Consider the following 17,472-nt stretch of genomic DNA (forward strand, 5'->3'; position numbering starts at 1 on the left):
GCTTTTACACAGACATTGAAAAAAAAACCCAAGTGAACAGAAGCAAGGTTATGTTTTTGAAAAGGGAGTATCTTCATTGTGCACAAAGCATTCCAGAAATTCTGTTATTCCTGCAGTTTAAAAACTCATGGAGAACTCTTGTCTGTTGCTGGAAGATGCCTGCCTTTTGTGGTCTGTATGACAGGGTCCTGTTTAGAGACATAGTCATTTACTGCTGCTGTGATTTATTTATTTGAAGGGAAGAGTGACAGAGGAAGAGAGAGAGATAGATACCGATACCATCTGCTGGTTTGACTCCCCAGATGTCTCCAATAACTAGGCAAAAGCTGGGAGCCCAAAACTCATCCAGTCTCCCACCTGTGTAGCAGGAACCCAAGTATTTGAGCTATCCTCTGTTCCTCCCCAGATGCTTGCCCAGGAAGTGGAATTGGAAGCAGAGTAGCTGGTTTGCAAATTGGCCGTCTCATTTGGGATGTGAGCATCCCAGTGGTGTCTTAACCTGCTGCACCGCCACGCCTGCTCCACTGCTCGTATAATTCAGGCTTAATTCAGAGGATGTGCAGTCCTCAACTCAGTTGTTAGAGGACATTTCCTCTTTTCCTTTACCCTCTGGGCAGTGCTACTCTAAATGTGCTCTGTGGACCCCAGCTGGGTACACAGTTTTTGTTCCCTTGCACCATGGTATAAATACATACTGAGAGTAAGCCTTGTATATCTCTTGAATTTAATCATGAAAAATTTGGGCATTGCATTGTGTATATGTTTTCCTTTTTAAATTCTAATTAGTTTTTGTTGTATTTGGAACTAAACAATTGGTGCTAAGTAGTTTAAAGCGATTTTCTCACCTTGGATAAATGTTAGCATTTAAATCAGATAAAGCTGCATATCAGTTCAATCTGGAGCAGTACCAGACTTGAACCCAGGCTTTCTGATCGGAACACTCACACCCTTTTTGAGTATTCTTTTAAGCTTCCCTAATTATTGTAATGTGAGCTCATAGTTGAGATTCCCATATAGAGTACTTAGTCTTGTGGAGATGTTTGTGAATTGTTGAATTCTGTAAGAGATGGAAGGGTTCCAGGACAGAGCCTCACCTTGACTTGTTAGCTGCTTAAGCTTTCTTTGAAAATGCTGTCCAGGGAGCAGGTGGGCAGTTTCGGAGGCAGTCCCCACTTCCCTGCCTGGTCACTTTGGGCCAGGTGCTGCGTCTGCATGGTGATCAGCACCTGGCTGTGCCCTGTTCTGGCTTCCAGTTTGGTAAGGGTGGGGAGTTAGGCTGCAAACAGGTAAACATCAGGAAAGTATTTCCACAATGACTGATGTGAGCTGAATGGGTGGTTTGGCTCTGTTAGACAGGGTAGTCCGATACCTGGAGGAGGAGAAAGCCAGAGACAGGAATAACAGGAAGGACATTCTAGGCTCAGGGGTGGGGCAACAGAGACCTAGAAGTCAGCAAAGCTGAGAGTGTGGGGAGAGGGCATGCCTAGGCAAGGGTCGAACTGTAATAGGCAGGACAGCCACAGGGTCCACAAAGCCAAATGAGGGGTTCGCATTTTATTCCAATGACAGTGACTATCCATGGAGTTTTTGTAAAAAACAAAAAAACCCAACTATGTACGTATGTATGTATTTACTAGAGAGAGGAATAGAGATCTTCCATTTATGGGTTCACTTGCCAAATGACTGCAGCAGCTAGGGCTGGGCAAGGCCCAAGCCAGGAGCCTGGAACTCCATCTGGGTCTCCTGCCTGGATGGCAGGGACCCAAGCACCCCAGCCATCTTCCAGTACTTTCCCAGGCACATATCCAGGGAGCTGGATTGGAAGAGGAGCAGCTGGGACTTGATCCGGGGCTCAGATATTGGATGCTGGCAATGCAGGTGGCGACTTAGCCCATGCACCACAGCACTGGCCCCTTTGGAAGGTTTTAAGCAGGAAGCTCATTGATTGATACCTCTGGGGCTGAACATCCCTTTGGAGATGTGTTCGAGGAGGAAGGTGTTCAGATTGAATTACTACCTTTCCTTGTTGTGAGAGTCTTTGATGTCATGCCCAGCAGATCCAACAACAAACAAAGTAGGGCTGGTCCTCCCAGGGTTCCCTGGCCCTCACTGGCTATCCTGGCTCTGTGATGTCTTTGGGAAACATCACCCCATGTGGTGACATCTCTGCACTGTTTGGCCTTAGCTGGAAAGATTTTAGCAGAATCACAAATTTGCTGTCAAATCTCAACAACTTCCACCAATATGGATTCATCTGTGCTCCTTCGTCATTCACCCAATTTACATGATTTTGCGGAATGTGGAATTATTTTCTGTGTCTGATTTTAGGCCAGTTGAAAACTAGGCCATGTATAAAAAGTGCCGAAGAGCTTTGGTAAAAACAAACCAACTGGCAAGGAGAAAGCCAAAACCTTTCAGAAGTATCTTCTTTTCCTCTCTCCTAAGGAAGCTCTTTTCTGTGGACGTCTGCGTGTGTGTGTGTGTGTGTAGGCTCTTGTAGTTTCTCCTGTGTTGTAGTACACTTGATAGTGACTTCGCATGGGTACCTCTGTGTGCCAGGAATTTGATTCTGGCATTGCCCTCTAAGGTAGGTGTTGCTGTTACCCCTGTTTTGTAGATGAGGAAAATGAACCATAGGGACAAGTGACTTGGCCAAGTTCACCCCTGGCTTGGAAATGGCAGAGCCAGTTTATGCACCAAACATCCATGGCCCCCACCCTCACTCACTGCTCCTGCCCTGCATTCAGACCTCAGGCTTAGAGACCCTGGCTGAAGGCTGACAACTTGCAGGGTGCCTATGGCCTCAGAGCAGCCCTCCAGTGACCCTGTGACCCCTTTTGCTCTCTTCCTTTTGATCCCTAATTTCTGATTTCAGTAAAGCTGTGAGTTTGCGCAGAGGGAGCAAGGTCCTGCCTGAGCTCTGTGCTGTGAAGGGGGAGCATGCTCTGTTACCTGCATTCAGGTGCAGGCAGCTGCTCCGGCGGCCCCGCCCCACTCCCAGAGTTGCAGGAAGAACCCCGTCTGGCTGCCTGTCCCAAATGGGAATAAGGGGGAGGGAGCCGCAGGCTGGTACAGGTAAGAGAGCCCAATCTCTGTCTTTTCACAGCTAAAACCCAGCTCTTCCACGTGGGACAGTAAGAAAGCTGTGGGTGTTTTCACGTGCGAATGGCTGACTCCATGTAGGGACTTGCTGTATTCCAGGGCCTGGCCTATCCCTGCTTTCTGTAGTCCAGTGTCTGTGGGCTGTGTGTTCCTGTATTGCTTGCAATTCTGCTGTGAAGAGGCCATCTTTAACTCATTCTGCTTCTGGCTAACAGTAAAGTGGGACTTGCAGTCAGAGATGTGGGGGCGATCTGTGGCTTCCCTCCTTCTCACCCAGCCTGGCGGTCTGAGTGGTTTCCCAGATTGATTTTTGGGGAGGACCCAGTGCAGAGTGGCCCGGGATGTCTCTGGCTTCCAGGGAGCCTGCTTGTTGGCCTCTGTTGGTCATTGCAGAGTAGTGAAATGTCGATTAGATGAGTATTCAGTAAACAGGTGCAGATCATGGTGTTACTGCCTGTACTGTGTATTTGAAATTGTCTAGTTAATCCATCTTCGAGGACTATCACAGAGACGTGTTATTTTTTGCATTCTTTAGTGTTTTAATAAATATCATGGGGGGGGGGCGAAATTGCCGGGTGTGTTGTCATTTTGAGAACAGTTTTGGTAGTTCTTTTTGTACGGTAAAAGATTTTAAAAAAATAATAACGAATTTTAAAACCTGGTAAGTATCCTTGGAGGCAGAGAAAGCATGTACTAGTAGAAGTGATAATTACGGAGCCTCTGGGATGCTGGCGTTTGTGAGTGGTTTTAAGCATTCTTAGATGCATCAATGCAAATTCATGGAGGGCACTTAGGAAATGAGAACAGTGGGATCAGGCTCTACAAAATTTGCCTTCCCAGAAACTGGGAGTTGGCCCTGAGCCCTGGTTTGGCTTGAACAGAAGGTATTTGTGAATGTAGATAAATGATTTTCACCATTCTGAAGCTTAGCAGAAATATTTTTCAATGGGGAGGGAAAAAAAACAAAACAAAACAAAAAAACCCTAAAACCCCTTGCCATCGCAGTGCTTTGTTTTCCCCAGCGGTGGCAAGCAGCGAGTGAGAGAACGTTTTTAATTGAAATCACAGAACTTCATCACAGCCAACTCTCAATGGCTTCCTCTGTGCAGCGTTTTGCCAGAGTTTCAAACAAGACTGTACAAGAAAGGAAAAGAATGTGGTATTCACAGATACTCAACCTTGTAAAAACAACTCTGATATCTCCAGCCAATGTATTCACTGCAGTAGTCTAACTGTTCCCTCGGAGACGAACAGACATGTAACTCTGCTTCCTGTGGGCCCACGTGGTGGGTTCCTCGTCTTCCTCGTCTTTGCTTGGACCCCCTTGAGTTATTTCGCGTTGCCTTCCCTGCAGCCTGATTTTTTCTTTCTGGTCTGTTGATTATTTTGGTTAGAGAAGAATCATCGTTACGAAGCTCAGAGTTGCATGTTGTCTAATGCTCTTGGACAAAAACATACAGGGGGCATCTCTTTTAAGTATGCAGGGTTGAAGAGAGCGAGCCCAGGGAGATCCGACGTCATTAAGTCTCAGAAGCGCCCTAGGACTGAGCACTTTAAACCTTATCAGCGTTTTCTGTAGGTGTCTGTCATTTCCTGGTTGATGTGTTTTTGCTTCATTCTTGTCTCCCTTTCTCAAAATAGACTGATCAGCTGACCAGAGCCTGCCTGCTCACACTTTCAGCACTCATTCTTTCTCTCAAGGGCCCAGCCAGATGGAGCCTGGAGTCTCTTAGCCATTATTGTAAATTCCAGGGAGAGGGATTTGGACTGCCCCGTGATGGGCTAGATGCCTATGCCTGTGGCCAGTGCAGGGGCGTTCCATGCGGACGTGATGGCTCCTAGTGTGTCTATTGTAACCAACAGGTTTGGGTGAGAAAATGGCTAGAAAATTGGGCAACCCAGCTTATTTGTCTGGCAACCCAGTGGTGGTCACCACAGCTGATTTTTATGCTTCTTGTGTTAGACTTCTTATCGCCTCCCCATTTAAAAGCATTTTATTGAAGTGCAGTGTACATACCAAGAAATGCACATAAGTATACTGATAAATGAATTTTTGTCCACTGATCATGCTCATAAGCTGCACCCACATTAAGAACAAAACATTAAGAGTCTTCATTATTCTCCCCACCCTTTACCACCCCAATTTTAAGCTCATCGATTCCTAGTCATACTGGTGAGTGTTTCCACGCAGGTGTTGGACAGATAGGCATAGTAACCGTGTGCTACTGTTATTACTAAGTGAGCATTTATTGAGCGTCTGCTGTCATCTCAGCCCTTTTTCAGGTCTAATACTAGACACCTACTACATGATTCATTCAGTTTTCTTTGGCATTTTGATTACCTCTTCCCAGTTGTAGCCCTGTGTTCTCCGTCTGTCTTTTCCCCATCATGCATGTTATATTGAATGAGAAGTTCTTTCGATGGTTGCTTAGTGATGTTGTGATTTAGACCTTTATGTCCTGGGTGGTGGATGGGATTTTTAAATGTTAATGAACTCCAGGGGGCATGACATACAAGAGATGAGGTACTGCACGTGTCCTGGCAGTAACTTCCGAGGCATCACTCTTGTGTAGATCCTGCCTGTTGCCTGCCCGGAAGGACAGTGAAGAAGCGTGCTGCCCCGGTAGATTAGGTAGCTTATTATATTTTGTGGCCCAGGTAATTGTAATCTTGGGGAATGTGATGACGTGAAAGCTGATCTGAAATTCTTTTGGAACATTATTTTTGATATAAGCATGCAAGTGTTTGATTGCAAGATACATGAAGAAACGTTTCTGTCTACCCCTCTTTGGAAGCAAGGTCTGGTTTTCTGTGTTTAAGACTATTTTTGCACTTTCACTTTAGACTTGACCAAGCAGACTTCTGTGGCATCTGGAAAAGTCATGTGTCAGGGAATCTGTTTTAATTTGTGTCCCTTAATCTACTTCCCAGTCTAATTTGAAATGTAAATAAGTTAGGGGAAGCATATTAGAAACTGTATTAAAAATCTCTGTGGAGGTTTTGGTATACATATGGAGAATTAACTTTGACGCTGGGGTCCTGATGCACGTTCATTTTCTGCTTAAAAAATGAGGAAAGCTTGCAACTGTTCTTTCTGTTTCAGACTCTCTGGATTTTATTTTTCTGGTGGTGTTGTCCGTAAGAAGTTCGACACACCCTTTGTGTCAGACAGGCATGGTAGTGTTTGGGTATGGTGATGTTTCCACTGTCAGCCAGCACCTCTGAAATGATGTTTTTCCTGAACTTGGCCTTCTTCCTCTTCCTGTGTTCTTCATTCTTTTCAAAGGGGCTTGATCTGGTCAATGGAATCGTCATAAAGGTACATGTTATTAGGGAAAATTCTGGCAAGAAAATGGACCTGAGTAATTATGAACTTCCTTCCTTAGGAACTGTTTGCACAGAGTTGAACCCTCATAGTTTTGGTTTGACACTGTGAGAGTGTTTTTTATTTCTCAGAAAACATCCATTTACAATGTATACTTTGTCTTTGGGGTTTCATTTGTTGTTCTATGTCAGTATATTTTGATGCACTTTGTGTAGTAAGTGTTGCAAGATAACAGGAACTTTTGTGACATGAGTTTTACAAATGAGGGAGCTATCAACTCACACCTTATCACTCACTTATCAACCATTTGAGCATCAGACTATCCTTTTATTTTTGTTTACATGTTTATGGGTATGGGTAATTTTGCACATATAATATACATGTACATACAAGTAGGTGTATGTGTATTTAATTTTTATGAGTGAATGGCTTCTTTCTTTGTTGCCACATTTACCTCTTCCATTTTGCTGCTTCCCCTGGGGTTTTGTCAAATAGTAGTTTATCTCTGAAATACTCTCTTGCACCCCTTATTTGAAGTTTTCAATGAGCTCTTATTTGGGAAGTGTTAAAATTTGATGCTGTCTCATAGTTGAGCTTGCATATCTATGTGAAGCACCTGGCAGAAATGGTTACACTGAGAAGACTGCTTTTGAGTGGGGGTTTTGTAGTTACTAAAACCCCTGATGTGTTACACTCTCTGGCTTTGGGCAATCTGATCTCAAACATTTATTCTTAAATATTCTACAGAGAGGAAGAGTTATTTATGTCTATACCTGAAGTTAAATATTTGGATTTGGGTTAGAAGCTAATATGCCAATATGACATTAAAAGTCATAATTTTCTTTTCTTTTTTTTAAAAAAAGTACTTATCTATTTGAGAGTTATGGTTAGAGAGAGCGAGAAGCGTCTTCTATCCATTGGTTCACTCTCCAGCTGGCTGCAACAGCCAGAGCTGGTCCCATTCTGAAGCCAGGAGCCAGGAGCTTCCTCCAGGTCCCCCATGTGGGTGCAGGGGCCCAAGTACTTGTGACATCTTCTACTGCTTTCTCAGGCCATAAACAGAAAGCTTAATCAGAAGAGGAAAGCCGGCCCCTCTATTAATTTTCTAATGCATTATTAAGGGACTTTAAAAAAACATTAAACCTAGAGGCCAGCGCTGTGGCCTAGTAGGTTTAGAATCTGCCTGCAGCACCAGCATTGTTATGGGCACCTGTTCAAGTCCTAGCTGCTTCACTTCTGATCCAGCTTCCTGCAGATGGCCTGGGAAAGCAGTGGAAGATGGCCGAAGTGCTTGGGCCCCTGTACTCATGTGGGAGACCCAGAAGAAGCTCCTGGCTCCTGCCTTTGGATCAGCCCAGCTCCGGCCCTTGCAGCCATTTGGAGAATGAACCAGTGTATGGAAAGACCTCCTTCTCTCTATCTGTAACTCTGACTCTCAAGTAAATAAGTAAATCTTTAAAAAAAAAAAAAAAAAAAAAAAGCTATTACGAAGACTATTAGATAGATTCCCCAAATCACCTTTAATCCCATCAAACTAGTACTACCTTTTGGGTATGTTATTCCAGATATACTCACCTTATGTGTGGCTGTATAAAATCAAAATTTATATTGAGGATTATAAATTTTGTTATTTGCATTTTCGCTTCCTACTAAATCATAAATATGTTGCTGTGTCCCATGCCATTTTTAAAATATCATTTCTTAAAAGGTTTATTTACTTATTTAAAAGGCAGGGTTACACAGAGAGAGGGAAAGACAGAGAGCCTCCATCTGCTGGTTCACTCCCCAGATGCCAGTAATGGCTGGAGCTGTCAGGCCAAAGCAAAGAGCCAGGAGTTCCATCAAAGTCTCCCATGTGAGTGTTAGGGGCTCAAGCATTTGGACCATCTTCTGCTGCTTTCCCAGCACATTAGCAGGTAGCTGGATCAGAAGTGGAGCAATCAGGAATCAAACCAGTGCTAATATGGGATACCAGCATCACAGGTGGCGGTCTAACCTACTGTCCCGCAACACTAGCCCCTTGAATAGCATTTTAAAGGTTTGCTTAGTATTCTATTGTATGTTGTATTATCTGTATCACTACTATTGGGTATCTAGGTTTCTTGTAGGTTTTCATGTTTTAAAGAACTGTGATGGCTATAGTAGCTAAATCTTTGCTCAAATGATCAGTAATTTTCTTGGATGTGCTCTCTGGATGTGGAATAGCTGAGTGTAAGGTTCTGATAATTTCAAGTTTGTGTTTGGTTTTTTTTTTTTTTTAATGTCACATATAGGGGCCAGTGCTGTGGCAGAACGGTTTAAGCCATGGCCTGCAGCACGAGCATCCCATAGGGGCACTGGTTTGAGTCCTGACTGCTCCCCTTGCCATCCAGCACCCTGCTAATGTGTCTGGGAAAGCAGTGGAGGATGGGCTAAGTACTTGGGCTCCTGCACCCATGTAGGAGACCAGGTGGAAGTTCCTGGCTCCTGACCTCAGCCTGGCCCAGCCCAGGTCATTGTGGCCATTTGTGGAGTGAACTAGCAGATGATAGATCTTTCTCTTTGTCTCTCTCTCTCTCTCTCTTTCTCTCTGTCTTTCCTTCTCTTTCTCTGTAACTCTGCCTCTCAAATAAATAATAAATAAATCCTTAAAAAAAATTCACATATAACTGAATTTTTCCAGTGTTGATAACCCTCCTGCCAGTACAGGGCATGTTTCTGCTTTTATTGTTGTGACTACTGTTGTTAGTAATGTTAATCCCAAACTCTTGAGAGCACGAGTTCTCTGAAATAGTAGGGTTCATTGAGCCATTATGGAAATTAGAAAGAACAAAGTGGCAGGTGCTGGGACAAAGCTGTTTAGCCCCAGAAAGCAGAGACTATGTCCACTGAACCAGGGGACTAGGAACATTCTTTAAAATTTATTTTAAATTTTTATTTGAAAAACAGAGGACAGACAGAGAGAGATAGTTACCTATTTACTGGTTTACTCCCAAATGTCTGCAACAGGTAGGATTGGACCACATGGGTGGCATGGATCCAAGTACTTGAGCCATCACCTACTGTCTCCCAGGATGCACATTAGCGGGAAGCAGGAATGGGTGGTGAGCTCAGGACTAGGACCCAGGTACTCTGTTATGGGGTGTAGTCATCTCGGTGATGGGGTAGCTATTGTGCCAAATGCCTTCCTCCAACTTTAGTTGATTATTGAATCCTTTCAGAGGATAAAATTATTTGTAAGTGAGTGTATTGATGGTATAACAATGCCTTGATGTACAGTGTTAATATGGAGGGTAACTTAGTCTGGGTGTAGCTGCACCATCTGCATGTCTTTGTTTTGATTTTATCTATTAAGTATGGACTTGGCACTTCAAACTCTAATGAATTTAGGTTGTTATTCCCTTTGATAAAGAAAGCTGCAGGATAGATGGTAATTAATCTTATCAAGACTCTTTGTAGAGATTTGGAAAGAATAAATTTGATTACCTCTTGAAGACAAAAGTCCTGTCTGCCCTGCCTTGCCATCTGTAGTGAATGACAGTCATTTTGAGAATTCTGGCTTGTGACTTGGAACTGACAGCTTAATTCCTGAAACCTCAAGGGGTCTCAAAAACTGAGACCAGTGAACCCCTGCGTGCTTCTTGTGTTACATGCTATAGTGTCCATGGTCGAGGTACTGGGTGGAGGGAAAGCTGCTGAGGTCTCAAGCAAGACATTCTGTGCTTGTACTTGCTGTGACCCTGTCTGGGGAGCAAGTGCTGACACTGACCACTTAGGACAAGACTCATCTGTGGAAGAGGTACACTCACTTTCATGTCTGGCTCTGTAGTCAGCCCAGTGGTGAAGTCAAGGACTGATGGATTTATTGTCAAGTTATGCAAGACCATACACGTATTGCTAACCACCCTCTTCCATGAGCATCACGAATATGTAAAAATGGAGAGAGGTTTTGATTTGTTTGAATAAATGCCGTAAGTTAACACCTCTATTTCCTATCCTTATTGTCCCAGGGGACTCTTTGGGAGTGCCACAGTGATGGGTGTGTGTTGTTTGGATCTCTTGTGAAGGTTCCATGACAACAGTAAACACGCACAGTGCAAGTTTTCATAAGGCAATAAATCTGGATGATGCAAGCGGCCGTGGCCTGCAATACGAAGTGTTGTGAAATTTCCCATGCTAGAAGAGACACAGAGCTGGGATTCGTCCTTCCACAGCCATGGATGGGGATGACTGAGAGCTCTGCTTTCAGACTTGGCATCAGACACAGCCTGTGGCTCACTGGCTTCATTGTGCTGCTTGGGAATCTCCTGCTTAGACTTAATTGAGTGATTTGCACCGCAGTCCTGAGTGGCTCCTGTTCTGCTCAAGGACTCTCCTTGCAGAATACTTTAGTTTTTTATTTTTCTTTTCTTGTGCAGATCCCCAATAAAACAAAAACAAAACCCCTCCCATTCACCACCACCCCGGTAAATGTAAGAATACTTTATCCTGGGATTTCTGTTTGTTCCTTTTCCTACTCTGATGATTCATATTTGGGTTTGTATTTTAGCTTCCTTTTGGTGAAGCTATACTTTCATTATTTTTATTTTTTAAGGAAACATCGCTGTGTCCTAGCTTTCACTAATAAGCTATGCAGTTTCCACAGACTGTTTTACAAATAGGGTGTAATGGAAAGTGTACAGGAATTGGAGTTACATGGTCCTATGATGACATTGTAGTGATGTTCTTTATTAATTATGTGCCATTGGGCAAGTCACATGGCATGTCTGAAATTCCATTTTCTCACTGTCAAGTGGGGATAATTATGTTGATTGTGTTGGAGGGGCTGTGGCAGACATTGACTGTTGGCACAGCTCCCATTCCACATGTTGTTCCTAAAGTGTGACCCTGATATTCTTCACACGGGAGGTGGGTGGTGCTGGTTTTTTTTTTTTTTTCCTTTTTTTGAAAGGGGGAAAGAGTGTTTGTGATTAAAATGGTGCTACAAGAATTCTAAGATAGGGTCTTTTTGTTTTTTTAAGATTTATTTATTTATTTGAAAGGCAGACTTGAGAGAAGGAGGGAGAGACTGAGAGAGAGATCGCTTTTCTATCCACTTGTTTACTCCCTAAATGGCAGTGCTAAACCAGGATGGAGCCAGGAACCAGCAACTGCATCCTGTGGTTGGCAGGAGACCATTTACTCGGGCCATAGTCTGCTGCTTTCCCAGACACGTTAGCAGGGAGTTGGATCAGAGGCAGAACAGCCAGGACTTGAACCAGTGCTCCGATATGGGATGCTGATATTGCAGGTGGCAGCCGAGCGCACTGTACCACAATGTCAGCCCCCAGGTTGATTTTGAAATTAGCCATCAGGCTCTGAAGAATCTCAGCTAACTATATGGAGAGACCACGTGTAGGGATTCCAGTGCACAGAGCTTTGGCCCCGAGTTATCTGCGCCTTCCTCATGGAGGCACCACACTTCGAGGAGCAGAGACAGAACATTTCACGTGTGCTTTATCCAAATTCCTGACTCAGAATTGTGAAGGATAACAAATAAAATGATTGCTGTCTTTCTAAGTTGTTATGTCTTAAGGTGCTTTATTATGCCACAATGGATAACTGGAATAAGGACATTATGAGCTTGAAGAAACAGTAGTTTTTCTAGGTTTGGATATTGTATCCACCACTTAATAACTTTGTGACCTCAGACAAAATATTTAACTTCTTTGTGTTTGTTTTGTTAACTGTAAGTGTGCCTAACAGTAGTTCCCTCTGTACTTACTAAGAGAGCTGGAGGTTTAATATTTGCGAGATGCTCAAAAATGTGAGGCTTCCTTATTTCCTCTTAAACTATATTGTTGGCATTTGAGAATGCATGGTCAGATTTATGTTAATTGTGTTTTGATTTTAAAAGAAGTTATGCAAATTTTGTGTAAGTGCCTTTCTCTAGGCAAGAAACCACTTTGAAAGCAATTTTCCTGAAATGAAAATCATAAAAGAAAAATTAAAAATGTATCTGATCCTAGTATCTGCCCAACCTGATCTCACCCATTTTGCTAAGCTTGTGCCTGTCTGGGAGCCTTTGCTTGCTTGACGAAAGGAGGCAGCGTGACCGAAGCCAAGCAGGGTGAAGGGCAGGAGGTGGGAAGATCTTACTTCATGCAGCTTCTGTACCTACACCTGCGTAGGACTTGGCTGGCAGCACCCATCGTCCAGTCTTGGATAATGAGAAAAGAGTGGATTGTGAGTACATCTTTGTCCCAGAAATTGCACTAGTATCCTTTGTTTTGTTCCATGGAGAAAGAGGAAGAACCTTAACAGTTTTACTTTCCAGCTGAAAGCTCCAAGGTTGAGCTCACATTTAAGAGTTTGTTAATGCCTCTGACCTGACTAACTTGGTGGCCTCTTAAGCCTTGATCTTTTCTGCTGTCAAATGGGTCTAACACTGGCTCCTACTTCCCAGAGTTGGGAAGATACCATGAAGTATTACTCGGTCTCCCAGCATTATCACATCACAGGAATTACCTTAACACATTTGTTAAAATAAGGGGACCCATTTCAGATATACGGAATCAGAAATTCCAGGTATTTATTTATTTGAAAGGCAGAGTGACAGGGACAGACACACACACACACACACACACACACACACAGAGGGAGAGAGAGATCTTCTGTCCCCTGGTTCATTCCCTAAATGACTGCAATGGGTAGAGTCAGGCCAAGCCAAAGCCAGGAGGCAGGAACTCCATCTATGTTTTCTCTGAGTGTAATGGGGACCCATGAACTTGTGCCATGTTCTGCTGCTTGTCCAGGTGCGTTAGTATGGAGCTGGGTCAGAAGTGGAACAGCTGGGACTGGAACAGGCACTCTGATACGAATGCACCGCAAGTTGTAACTTAACCTACTGCACCACAACCCTGGCCCCGCCATGACTTTTTTAGCTACCCCAGGCATGATTAGGCTGGCTCAGGATTACCCCTATGCTAATGCATTAGATTCTATTAATGAGGACTTAATAAATAAATACTAGCTGCTGCTGTAATTATTTATGTAGTTGATGTATCATTGAGGTAGATTCTTTGAAGTTATTGTGTTCTTTATAAATGTATTTCTTTAGTTCTTGAGAATTCTTGAAAAATAAACCAGAGACTGTCCACAAATATTGTTGAGTCACTTACATAAAATCTGTTCCTGTTATCATTTTATTTTTAAAGATTTATTTATTTGAAAGCTAGAGTTACAGAGAGAGGGAGAGGGAGAGACAGAGTGAGAGATCTTCCATCTGCTGGATCATTCCCCAAATGGCCACAACAGGCAGGGCAGGGCCAGGCTGAAGCCAGGAGCAGATGCTTCCTCCAGGTCTCCCATGTGGGTGCAGGGACCCAAGGACTTGGGCCATCCTCTGCTACTTTCTCAGGCACATTAGCATTAGCAGGGGGCTGAATCAGAAATGGAGAAGCTAGGACACAAACCAGCACCCGTATGGGATGCCTGTGTCGCAGGTGGTAGCTTAACCTGTGAGCTGCAGCACCAGCCCCCCATTATCATTTTATATTCATCAAAAAGCTATACATATTGTTTTCTTTTTTCCCCTTTCTTTTCTGTAGTGTCCGCTGTTGTAACTAAGTTAATGAGTTCCTGAGCTGGTGAGGCTTAGGGGGACCATAGATGGAGACGTCTTTTTCTGTAACGTAATTTAGGAAAAATAGCTTTGCAGTTAGGGTCACTGAACCTGAAGGGAATTTGCACACTGGGTGCCCATCTGGCTGTAACCAGAAGTCTTCTTGCTGTGTGTTACATGATAATCAGGGATGGAAAATAGCCAGCTACATTGGTGACTCTAATTAAAGATGGTGTTTTTAATATAATGAGTATCTATGAGTATCTGTTGTGAGTTTTCTATATGAAGTATCTGTTTATAACAATACATGTACACACTTCATTGTTCAGCATAATCCTATTATAACGGGTTACTTGTCATGAATTTGAACTGGAGCCAACATGGTTTTGTCTCAGAGTCTTCCAACCCCCTTCAGGCTGTGGCACATGACAGCTGTGCATATTGTATGTTGTTTGCAATATCTTTTGCTAAATACATTGAAGTGTGGTCATTGCTTTTGTCACTGCTGGTTGTATAAGTGTATCATGTTGATTCCAGCTAACTAATGGGGAAAAGTAACATAAGTATTATATAATTATAAGGCAGGGAACATTCTATCTCTTAATCTAACATTTTAATTTATAGTGTCTTAATGTTTAGCAGCCTAGGTTTTTCTTAAAATGTGTGTTTTAATAGTATTATTGATTGTGCTTACCCAAGGCTTAATTCAGTGATTGTTCAATGGTGGGTGGAAAGGTGTGACATATATTTTATAATGGTAGCTCAGTAAATCACTTGTTGCCATTATCTGACTCATTGTTTTAAAGAACAAGTTTTGTCCAAATTGCAAATCCATTAGGAGGGTTTGTTGTCTAAACCCACAAGGTGATAAATTTCACCTTTTGTCAATAAGTTAATTTTTGGTGCTATTTCTGCTGCTTATTAACAGATATAATGGGAGATGTTCAAGCAATTTAGCTTTTTGAGATAGTTCTAAACTGGAATCTAGTGTACAGTTCCAGCTATATGACTGATTTGGAGGCAAGTTCCTTAAATTTACGTGCTCCTTAGCTTGCACCTGTGTAAATGAGTGGGCTAGTATTTTGTGGTTTGTTCAACTCCTATATTTTTGGCTATGTGAATCTGGTTGTTATTTTTAAATAGTGTTTGGGTAGTGGTAAAATTGCCTTTTTTTTTTTTAAGATTTATTTTATTTATTTGAAAGACAGAGTTACAGAGAGAGGTAGAGACAGAGAGGTCTTCCATCTGCTGGTTTACTCCTCAGATGGCCACAACGGCCGGAACTGTGCCAATCTGAAGCCAGGAGCCAGGAGCTTCTTCCAGGTTTCCCACGCTGGTGCAGGGGCCCAAGGATTTGGGCCATCTTCTACTGCTATCCCAGGTCATAATGGAGAGCTGGATCAGAAGAGGAGCAGCCGGGACTAGAACTGACACTCATATGGGATGCCGGTGCTTCAGGCCAGGGCTTTAACCCACTGCGTCACTGCACTGGCCCCGTGGTTTTTTTTTTTTTTTTTTTAAATTCTTATTTGGGAGGAGGAGAGTGAAGGAAGGAGGGAGAAAAGAGAGGAAGAGAGAGAGATGGTGGAGAGAGAGAGAGAGAGAAAGAGAAAGGCAGGCACACCTCTCATCTGCTAACTGGAAATCCTTGGCTAGAGTCAGGAGCTGGAAAGTCAATCTGGGCTTCCCAATGTGGGCGGCAGGGACCCCAATACATCAGTTGCTGCCTTCCAAGGTGCATATTAGCAGGAAGGTGGGATTGAGAGCCAAGCTAGCACTCCTATATGGGATGTGGCTATCTCAGCCTCTAGGCCAGATGCCATGCCACACCCTCTAAAGTTGGAATGTTCTTGCAGCTTCTTTGGGAAGTTGGTTCTCAGATATTTGTTCTTAGATTGGCTCTTGGGCAGATTGGATCTGAAGCAGGAGCCAGGAGCTTTTTCCGGGTCTCCCACATGGGTGGCAGGGGCCCAAGCACTTGGGCTATCCTCCACTGCTTTCCCAGGTGCAGAGCAGGGAGCTGACTCAGAAGTAGAGTGCCTGGAGGCCGGCGCCGCGACTCAATAGGCTAATCCTCCGCCTAGCGGCACCAGCACACCAGGTTCTAGTCCTGGTCAGGGCGCTGGATTCTGTCCCGGTTGCCCCTCTTCCAGGCCAGCTCTCTGCTGTGGCCCGGGAGTGCAGTGGAGGATGGCCCAAGTGCTTGGGCCCTGCACCCCATGGGAGACCAGGAGAAGCACCTGGCTCTTGCCATCGGATTAGCGCGGTGTGCCGGCTGCAGCGTTCCAGCCGTGGCGGCCATTGGAGGGTGAACCAACGGCAAGAGGAAGACCTTTCTCTCTGTCTCTCTCACTGTCCACTCTGCCTGTCAAAAAAAAAAAAAAAAAAAAAAAAAGAAGTAGAGTGCCTGGGACTCAAACCAGTGCTCATATGGTATGCGGCACAGCAGATAGAGGTATGTCACAGCTGGCCCTGGGGCTTTTGGTTTTTAACATGGAGGATTAGAATGGATTTCTGGAATATTTCACTTGCTTGCATTAGATATTTTGTGAGTCTCTGCTTGATACTTCTCTTTGGTTCTGGCCCTGGAGATGAAAGATGGGGTCCTCCTTTCTCAGGCTCCCTGGAGCCTTGTGCTTTTGTGAAGAATTCTAGTTGCTTATCAAGAGCGCTAGATTGTGAGTCCTAGAAAGATTAGGAGCAGTCTTTTGTAAGATTGTTTCAAGTTGGTGACCTTCACACACAGTTATGTGACTGCCTGTTCTCTCACCATCGGGTTGGGTGGTAGAAGTGGTTTTTACAGTAAAAGGGTGATTTAGCTACTTCATTGGGAACCTTTTACTAAGACTGGGCGCTGGATCCCAAGAAATGTTAATTCAGTGATAGATTTTTTTTTTTCTGAAGTATCACATACTGAATTAACTAATGGGAGCACTTTTTCCATCTGGTCCATTTACTATTAGAGTTTTTGATACTATGTTAGACTAGTGCTAATAGTGGCTAACATTCCGTGTGATTGTTAATGTGTGTTTGATGTGCATTATCATTGTAACATATCTGTACTGTGTCTATGTGGGAGTAAGTACTTGGCAGTGAATAATCTGTCAGTCGATAAGTTTCATAAGGGGCATTCTGCACTCCTTACAGAGTCTTAATAACTTGAAGGCATTGATGGTATCCACCTTGAAAACATTATTTGTTGAAAGTGATGGCCTACACATGTAAGCGTATTAACATCTTTCCTAGACACAGAATGATTATTTTTCTATCCTGTTAGTTTTTTAACTTTCTTCTCTCTCTTGCTCTCTCTCCTCCCTCCCCCTCCCCCATCTCCATTTCCCTCCCTCTTAACCCCCTGCCCCTTGCCCTCTTCCTGTCTCCTCCTCTTCCTCCCTCCCCCTCTCTCCTTCTTCCCTCCATCCCTCCTTTTGTTTACTGTCTCTGTCTCAGAGAAGTTGTACTG

The 17,472-nt window shown here is 43.7% G+C and overlaps 1 protein-coding gene across 30 annotated transcripts in view; it reads left to right on the forward strand.

Annotated features, from left to right (window-relative positions):
* Positions 1 to 17,472, forward strand: part of MAGI1 (membrane associated guanylate kinase, WW and PDZ domain containing 1) — a 685,324-nt gene that overhangs the window by 129,586 nt on the left and 538,266 nt on the right. The window contains exon 1 of one of the 30 annotated variants that reach the window (XM_051852232.2): positions 2,874 to 3,075. The exons of the other annotated variants lie outside the window; for them this stretch is intronic. Coding sequence (XP_051708192.2) covers positions 3,039 to 3,075 — 37 coding nt within the window. The 5' untranslated portion in view covers positions 2,874 to 3,038. Of the gene's footprint in view, positions 1 to 2,873; positions 3,076 to 17,472 lie in introns of those variants that run through there. 30 annotated transcript variants of the gene reach the window in all.

Source organism: Oryctolagus cuniculus, chromosome 10 (assembly GCF_964237555.1).
Source record: "Oryctolagus cuniculus chromosome 10, mOryCun1.1, whole genome shotgun sequence".
NCBI classification, from domain to species: domain Eukaryota; kingdom Metazoa; phylum Chordata; class Mammalia; order Lagomorpha; family Leporidae; genus Oryctolagus; species Oryctolagus cuniculus.